General features: G+C 40.4%; 1 protein-coding gene across 1 annotated transcript; it reads left to right on the top strand.

Moving 5' to 3' along the window:
- The first annotated feature begins 1,131 nt into the window (after positions 1-1,131).
- SRSF3 (serine and arginine rich splicing factor 3) lies at positions 1,132-8,241 on the top strand. Its single transcript, XM_081044793.1, has 6 exons — positions 1,132-1,294; positions 3,261-3,468; positions 4,614-4,748; positions 6,882-6,920; positions 7,153-7,239; positions 7,414-8,241. Exons 2-6 carry the CDS (start codon positions 3,263-3,265, stop codon positions 7,439-7,441), a joined length of 495 nt encoding a protein of 164 aa, XP_080900919.1. The 5' UTR covers positions 1,132-1,294; positions 3,261-3,262; the 3' UTR covers positions 7,442-8,241.
- Positions 8,242-8,791: the final 550 nt, after the last annotated feature.

The raw sequence follows: 8,791 nt of genomic DNA, 5'->3' as shown, positions 1-8,791 counted from the left end.
CAATGGAAAAACCTTTTAGAGCCACAATGGGAGATAAGGCTTCAAAGGAAAATATCTGGGAGATCTAAGTCTTAAATAATTGGCATATCTTGAAGCTAATGACAGTAGATACAGGGTATTGTTGTTTTTCCTTTTTCCTTGAGGGCAGATTTAAATAAATTTTAGCAATGTGTAAGTCAAAGTCCACTGCAAGGGGGTACAGGAGAAAGTATGAGGACACCAGACACACTTCCTAGGTAGCTGAACTCCCTCTTCCGAATAGGGAGGTCATGGTGATTTTACTAACACAACTGCAGTATTTCTCTCCCAACAGTTAATAGTTCTTGCAGCTCTGTCTTCCTAGGCGGAGTGGAAAACAGAGGAAGGTGTGAGTGGCCCACGGACCCACAACCCCACCCCAGATCAACACAAGCCTTTTCCAGGAGAAAAACCACAGCTGCCCTTCCTGGCATTTGTTTTGGGGCCCAGAATTTAAAGTCAGTCTTCTTTAGGAACTTCCTTTTATTGTTATTCGGTAAAGGTGACAAGTTTCCAGATGGCCTGAATGGTCTCATTTGCCTTTGAATTTCTATTAAACATTTTAAGAGTTCAGGCTGATGACGCCACCCGTCTCTGCCAAACCTTGCAGTTTGGGTGAGAGGCGTAAAACCAGCCAGAGTCGGGCTGACTTTCCAGGATCGGGCTTTTCCATCGATGTAGGACCTGGGCGGGCACAATCTGATGGCAGCTGGGTCACAAACAGCCCAGTGACCTTTGGAGCAACGTTTGTAAACGCGATGGTCTTAGTTCCAGCCCAACCGCTGGCTAGGATCAAGTACTGAATTCATCTACTATCTAAATCTCATTAGGAGCAAATGGCTCTATCAGTGTTTGGGAGTGACGGCAGTAGTGTGAATAACGCCAGTCGATTTGGAGACTGAGGGAGAGGGGATTGAAAATAACTTGGAGCTCGGCAACGGGGCAACACCTGAAGCCCCCGGTCTGAGGCGGCTGGAGCGCAGATGTGCACGAGACCACGGACCCGCCGGCGTGGCCGGAGCACGCTCCCAGCAACCGCGCTTCTCGCTGAGTTTGTAGCCTTTACGTCACGGCCTCTTCGGCCTCTCATTGGGCGAGCCAGTCCAATCACGTGACTCATCATGCCGTATAAATAAGGGCAAGGAGACGGCGGTGGTCCGCCATTTCGTGGACGCCGGGTCTGTGAGCGTGCTTGTGGAAGCTGGGCGGAGGGGAGCGGAAGAGCCGTCCGTGGGCGTGTGGATTTGAGCCTTCGTGTTTCTAACCCAAGATTTCGGTAAGAGCCCAGCGTCCAAAGTAGTGAAGAGGCAAATGGAACTTAACAGTACCGAAGTCGGGCCAGGCCCAATGGCGGCGCCAGATTGAGACAAAGAGACGCCGCCGCCATTTTGTGACGTTCTGCACGGGGCGGTGGCGGGGGCTCCAGGACCCCAGAGGCCGTACCCCGGCCCTGAAGTGCTGTTTATAATCCTCAACTGGGGTAAACCGGGATGTGGGATGACCCGAGAGTTGAAGCAAAGGGGGAGCCGGTAACCGTTTTGTACTCCAGGCCGCGGCCTTTGAATTTATGGCGCCTTTTTTTTTTTTTTTTTTGTGCTCCACGTTTTCTTAAGATCCTAGGATTTTTTTTTTTCCTCTCAAGTCACTAATCAAGACTGGACCTTTCGATCCATATTAAATGGTTTTTGTGCTCACCTTTGTTTTCATCTTATTTTAATTCGACTTCATAGTGTCAGGATTTTAGCTGTACCAGAGGCCTTTATGTGCTACAAATAATTTGTATAAAGTTTTATATGTGGAAATTGGGTACATAAACAGTTCTCCATTTTTCTAAGGGAATGCAATACATGTAGCATCGTGAGTAAATATAACTTTTATAATCCTTAAAAAAAAATATTTAATTTTACAGCCTGGACCCATTTTTTTAAACCGATTTTCCGTGAGCGGTGGTGTTCTTGTAGCTACTTCCCATTAATCTGTAGGCCTGAAACTGGTCACGGCAAAGGTTTTTTTGTGCTTTTTTTTTTTTTTTTTTTTTTTTTTTTTTAAACAGTCTTCAGTGGTTTGGTCTCAACTCCTGGGCGCAGGGTGGGGTCACGCAGATACCATGTGTCTGGACTGTTTCTTTTTAATTGGATTAGTCCAGAGTGAAAAGAACGCGTGGTGTTTGTTCATGAAAAGCCCTTGAGCTGAGTTATTGAGTAGGGTGCTCTGGGATGCAATGGAAACCGGCCTGCAAGGTGGCTAGAACCATTGCTGAGGCGACTCGGTGAAGGTTTATCAAATACGAGCCCCCAAATTTCAGTAAATTCCTGCATAAGAAACGGCTAATTTTTTCCCCTTGAGGTGATATTAACACAAGATTCATTTTAAAGTGTATAATTCAGCTACACTACATTCATAATGTGGAACTATCACACCTAGTTAGTTCCAAAACATTTTTATTACCTCTCCTGCGTACTCGACCTGTATCAATTAAGCAACCACTCCCTTTTCCCCAGTGCGCCTCCTGCCCAGCCTTGGTAACCACTAATCCTGTTTCTGGATTTACCTGTTTTGAACATTTCATATACATCGAATCGTAATACGTGCACTTTGGTGTCAGGCTTCTATAATTTAGCATGTTTTTGAGGTTCGTCCGTGTTTGTAGCATTTATCAGTACTTTCCTGAATAATCCATTATACGGTTAATACATTTGCTTACTTACCCATTGTTGGACATTTGGGTTAATACCTTTGGCTGTTAAGAATAGTGCTGCTATGAGATAAAATGTATAACACTCTTGCTGGTTAGGAATGAAGCTGGTTAAAGTTTTGGCGTACAAGGCACATTAGTACGACTTTTCTAATGGTTTAGCCTTAACTACTGTTCTCTGCATTATTTGATTTGGTTTTTGAGCTTCCAAAGGATTTGCATCTGAGGTTATCCTACTTTTCTAAGTGCTTTTGTTCAAGATGAAATAACAGGTAAAGTACCTAACTCAGTGCCCAGATTTTAGTAAATGTTCTTCCAGTGTTTATTTTCCCCCTCTCTTTTTAAGGAGGCATTCTTAAGCAAATTGTGCTGGCTTCCTGACAGTTATCTGTAACGATTAGGGAGGAATGGGTGTTTCAAGAGTGGTAATTTTACTTTTTTTTTTGGATATGTATTTTGGCATTCTTTAAGAATCTGTTTTTTCACTGTAGATTGTTTGGGTAAATTAAAATATTTTGAGGTTTTTTTTTGTTTTGTTTTTTTACAGAAATGCATCGTGATTCCTGTCCATTGGATTGTAAGGTTTATGTAGGTAATCTTGGAAACAACGGCAACAAGACTGAATTGGAACGAGCTTTTGGCTATTATGGACCACTCCGAAGTGTGTGGGTTGCTAGAAACCCTCCCGGCTTTGCTTTTGTTGAATTTGAAGATCCCCGAGATGCAGCCGATGCTGTCCGAGAGCTAGATGGGAGGTAATTTAATGATTGATTTATACTAATGGTGTATATGTGTTTCTAATTTTTAAAATCCCTTGGGAATATGTGGTTTTGGATGGCTTTGTGGTTATCAAATTGATGTTATTAGATTTACATAAAACTATTTTGCAATCAAAAATAGGACTCAACAGTTTTAGTAGAGTTTAGTAGGAAGTTCAGTAGGAAGTTGACTGGTCTTTGAAGAAAAGTTTAATGGTCAATTTTTGGTGGATCCAGCTGCATCCAAAATATGGTTGCAACATTTTAATCTAAATTCTTCATCATCAGTTATGTTGTCACCTTTGATTGTTTCTAAAACAATTGTGGAATTAAATATCCTCTTTAAGAGGATGCTTGTTGTATGTAGCTGGATGATGGTTAACATGGGGACCATTATTAAACCATTATCTTTTGTGTTTGAAATCCTTCCTTTAGGAAGTATGGATTGTATAGCCATTTCCTTTTGTAATTAGTGTCCTATTAAGGTAGTTGGCTGATTTAATAGTGAATCCTTCCACCGTCTGTTTGGTATTTGCAAACCATTGGTTTTCATGAAACCAAGGAAAATTGTTAATCCTTAAAATCCCAAAACTAAATGGTCTGAGGGTTGGCTGTAAAGCTGTATAAAAGGTTGTGTATCCAAGCAGATTGCAAAAACATTTCCAGGCCCCCATCTCTTCCCATTGTCCAAATATGGTGGCTTATCTAAACTTAATGATTATGGGCCAATGAAGAGTGAGTGAGGAATAGTTGCCTTTTTCTACTATTCCCAGCTGCACTTGGTCAACTATCAGGATAGTGATTTGAGGGGAAGGGGTGATGTGATGTAAAATGGTCAAAATGTTTCTCTTGTTATTGCTCTGTTTACATGGGTGGGGTGGGGGGAGACCAACAAATACAGTGTAGTAAGATCAGTTAAACAAGTGCTGAGATCTCCAAGGAAGAAGTCACAACAGGATGTACAGAAGAACTAGTTCTTTGAGGATGAATTCAGGGGTTTTCACACTTTAATTGCAACTGTTAAATTAACACTGAGCCCACTGATGAGACAGACTCATCAGACAGACTGGGAATAGTTTTTGCTTTAACACATGTCTCTTAGAAAGTGTGTGGCTTTAAATGTAATGTTTCTTCCCTTCTAGAACACTATGTGGCTGCCGAGTAAGAGTGGAACTGTCGAATGGTGAAAAGAGAAGTCGAAATCGTGGTCCACCTCCCTCGTGGGGTCGTCGCCCTCGAGATGATTATCGGAGAAGGAGTCCTCCACCTCGCCGCAGGTACTTGAGAGAGCGTGCTTAGAGGTATTGGTGTAATGGAGTAGCTAATAGGAGCAGGTATTTCTCTTAAACTTTGTTGGTGGGTTTTAAACTTACTGTGAAGAATCGGAAGTTTTTATGAAACATTTGCTGGGTGTAGTTTGGGGTATGTGAGTTGTGCTGAGTGTTGGCTTTTGTCTTTAGGTTCATGTTGGTAGTCAGTAACTTCTATCTTGGATCTGTCTTCTAGTTCATCTTCTAGTTGCATCTTTCCAAGTCTTCCCTTGTACTTCAATTTAGGCCTTTTTCCATTTCTTGACTCCATAATGACAAACATTACATTCAACTCTAGCTCTTCACAAAAATGTGTTTTCTACTATTAGCACGATTGTAATATTTATCAAACAGGCAGCTGTTTTAATGTTACAACTGGTAAAATGGAAATCATTCTGAAACTAAAGTCACTGACCAATAAAGGGGGCTAAAAAGTAATCCCAGTCATCTGTTCTTCAAACCCAAATAGGAGAGAATTCAGTTTTTTTATAATTGAAAATGGCATCATTCTTGGACCAGGCAGTATTTGGATGCTAACTCCGCATCTCCAACCTCCAAAATAGTTTCTATAGGACTGAATTTACCTCTTACAGGTGAGTGAAGTCCTAGGAGATAGGAGTTCAAAATCTTGCCCCTTTTGCTATTTTGAAAAACAAAACACACTGTTGCCCATCATAATAAAGCGTATTTGTTAGCTAATAGATGGTTGTACTGATGGCTTGTTTTTCATTTTTTTTTGTGCTTTTTGGTCCATCTATTAATAAAAATGAACCCCGTTACAGAGTCACCATCATGTCTCTTCTCACCACCCTCTGAGTCTGCATTAGCCAGTCAACTAGCCCTTTCAGCGTCATGTGACCAGCGCGCCCCATTCAGCTTGGCTGGTGTCGTTTCACATGACCCAGGCATGGCCAGTCGTCAGGTTGCACCGCCCTTTGGTTCCCGAGCATGCTGTTTTCTCTCAGCCTTCTCTCCAACCTTAACCAAATCGGCAGCAGCCACCTCGACCGCCCACACATTCCTGGCCAATCAGCTCAGCTGTTTATTTACCAAATGTCTTCACAACAACTACAGCAGCAGCCTTCGGCTAACAAAAAAGCAGGAAAAATCCACAACACCCCCTTCGCCAACCAACTAAATCCAACGCAACATCTGGCAAAACCTTTTCAGCAAATTCTTCCTGGCCGTCAGTCCGGCAGCCTCACCACCATTTCTAGCTTGTTGAAACCCAAAACTAGTAAGTTTTTCCTGCTTATACAGTTTACTGCTGGTTAAAATAAGGAGTAAGCGGCTTAAAGTAATTCTTTTTTTCTGGATCAAAGGCTGGCTGTGCATAATTGAATGGTAATGTACATATATATTGCTTGAATAAAACTTTTAAGGGTGATAGGGAACTCATAATGTAACTAGACCTTCAGGTGAAACTTATTTGCATGTGTGAGATGCCAAACTAAAAATTTTAATAACTAACAGATTTAGCTTTCCTTTCTAGCAAAAATTTGTTCACTCCTATCACCTTTAAATGGTTTTACTAACAGTTTTCAAAATTTTAAAATTTTGGGGGTGAAGTGGGCCAAGCTAAGGTAATTTTGATAAGTCTAAACACACTCTTAAATGTGACGATCACAAATGCAGTTCTAATGTAGCACTTAATGGCATCAGTATTTACACCTAGCGCGTTTTCACAGAATTACACTATCCACCTGGTACCTAAGTCTTGTCATGGACTTACAGGTTTGCATGGGTTCCAAATACTGGTTTATGGTACTGTTTTTGGAACTACTTGTGGGACTACATTTTGGTGTGGTGTTTTGGGTAGTGAAGTTAGTTTGACATGAAGTTTTGCATTGGACAGATCTGCTGTGAAGCATTCTTTGTTAAAGTGAATCCATGGTTGGAATACCTGCTTTTCACTTGAGCTTTTGGTTCCTTAATCCTTCTGTGCCTTTTTTTTTTCTTTACTTTTTATTTTTTTGGATGATGGGTGCCAGTTCTTCGGCACATTCACTGGGCCCAACAGTGAGATTCAAAAGTTGGGAAATGCCTCACGCCATAAATACTAATTGACAATTAGCCTAACTTTCCTGTTTCTGCTTTTAGATCTCCAAGACGGAGAAGCTTCTCCCGCAGTCGGAGCAGGTAAATACTGCCTTTATTGGCCACATTCTCAGAAATGGCAGCATTGCTGCTGTTTTGCAAATGACTTGGTTAGTGGTAGAAGACCATTGGCTTTAGTAATAACTCAAATGGTATGTAGAGCCAGTGTTAAGTTGTAAGGATGAAATAGCTTTTAGTTTTCAAAGGTGTATTATTAGAAATAACTTGCGTATAGTCCTGAATGGCCCTAATTTTCTTTTCCCACTGGCTTTAGGTCCCTTTCTAGAGATAGGAGAAGAGAGAGATCACTGTCTCGGGAGAGAAATCACAAGCCGTCCCGATCCTTCTCTAGGTCTCGTAGGTAAGATCTTCAATGACTTGAGCCATTTAAGACTTTGCATACATAATGTACTGGAAACAGAAATAGGTCCTAAGCCGTTATGACAACGATTTTCATAACTTTCTACCATAAAAATCTTGATGTTTTGTCACTGTTACCAAGTTACAGATGCAACTTGTTTTTCTGTTTTTTTAGCCGATCTAGGTCAAATGAAAGGAAATAGAAGACCAGTTTTCAAGAGGAGTGGTGTACAGGAAATGACTTCATTTGACAGGAGTATGTACAGAAAATTCAAGTTTTGTTTGAGACTTCATAAGCTTGGTGCATTTTTAAGATGTTTTAGCTGTTCACATTTGTTTGTCTTGGAACAGTGACACATAAAAATGTAATTCTCTATGGTTTGAAATGAATCATATGAGGCATGTAATATCAAGAATTGTTACTTTACAATGTTCCCTTAAGCAAAATCGAATTTGCTTTTAACTTTTTAGTCTTGCAGAGACTGATAGATAATAAACCTCTCCTGCCCAGCTAAAGTGTGATGTTTAATATTACGGAAACTGGCAAAAATTGAACCTAAAATCTTCCATAGCTGGGATATAATATGCAGCTGCAGTTGAACATGCAGTCTTCAAAAGCTGCTGTGAGCACAAGCCAGGTAAAAATTAAAGCTGCGTCATTAAAACTAGATTTAGAGGTTAAAAAAAAAAAGTCCAACTAGTCTTCACGCTGGGCAGAGGTTGTCCAGTTGGTGTAGAATCAAAGAAGTTTCAAGAAAGTTAGTTTACCTTGCCTAGGTCATAAGTTTCTTCTGTGATTGAAGTATATGAATACATAGCTCTTTGTAACATTCTTCATTTGGAAATTTGAGACTATCCAAGAAACCAGTGTCCTGCCAGTTTAAGGGTACATTGTAGAGCTGAACTTTGAGTTACTGTGCAAAATTTTTTTTCATGCTGTCATTTGTAATATGTTTTGTGAGAATCCTTGGGATTAAAGTTTTGGTTACAAATTGTTGTTTAACCTGAAAGCCTGTTTTTCCTTGCAAAACTAAAATCTGAGCTTGGTGTCAAGTTCAGGTATAACATTCCTATTGGAAGCCATACTTATATTTTCTTGTAAAGTGCTTTTGAATTAATAAAATAATAGCGTAATTGTGTAATAGTTGAGCCCACTATTACCATAGTTCTTGTCCCCGGGAAAGCAGTTGGTTACACAAATTTTATAAGAAACAAAGTAGAGGCTTTTGAAATGAAGGGACTATTTGGTTGTCACCTAAGTGACAGTACTGTTTTCGTTTTTTTTTAGGAGTAGAAGCCAGTTTCAAGTCCATGATACTCAGTGACCAACATTTTAAAGTTTAGCAAACCCTGGTGCATATAACCCAAAGTTGCCCATAAGAAAAGCTTGTGTCATTAGCATGAGAACTTTCCACAAAGCTTTAAAAATTGCTTCCATTATATATAATTTCAAGTGTTGCATGGGAGTTCTAAATTGATCCATCATGATGTAAAATTCACTATATGGTTTAAATGTAACAGTGCAGAATTGAATATGGAGGCATGCATAACCT

The sequence above is a fragment of the Rhinolophus hipposideros genome (assembly GCF_964194185.1).
Source record: "Rhinolophus hipposideros genome assembly, chromosome: 3".
Classification (NCBI taxonomy): domain Eukaryota; kingdom Metazoa; phylum Chordata; class Mammalia; order Chiroptera; family Rhinolophidae; genus Rhinolophus; species Rhinolophus hipposideros.
The sequence above is the reverse complement of the archived record's forward strand: the minus strand, read 5'-3'. Positions and strand labels throughout refer to the sequence as shown.

Coding starts and splice junctions, on each gene's coding strand:
- SRSF3 (XM_081044793.1), top strand. CDS start 3,263: ATGCATCGTGATTCCTGTCCATTGGATTGTAAGGTTTATGTAGGTAAT. Junction 6,921..7,152: donor TTCTCCCGCAGTCGGAGCAG/GTAAATACTGCC, acceptor CACTGGCTTTAG/GTCCCTTTCTAGAGATAGGA. Junction 7,240..7,413: donor TCCTTCTCTAGGTCTCGTAG/GTAAGATCTTCA, acceptor CTGTTTTTTTAG/CCGATCTAGGTCAAATGAAA.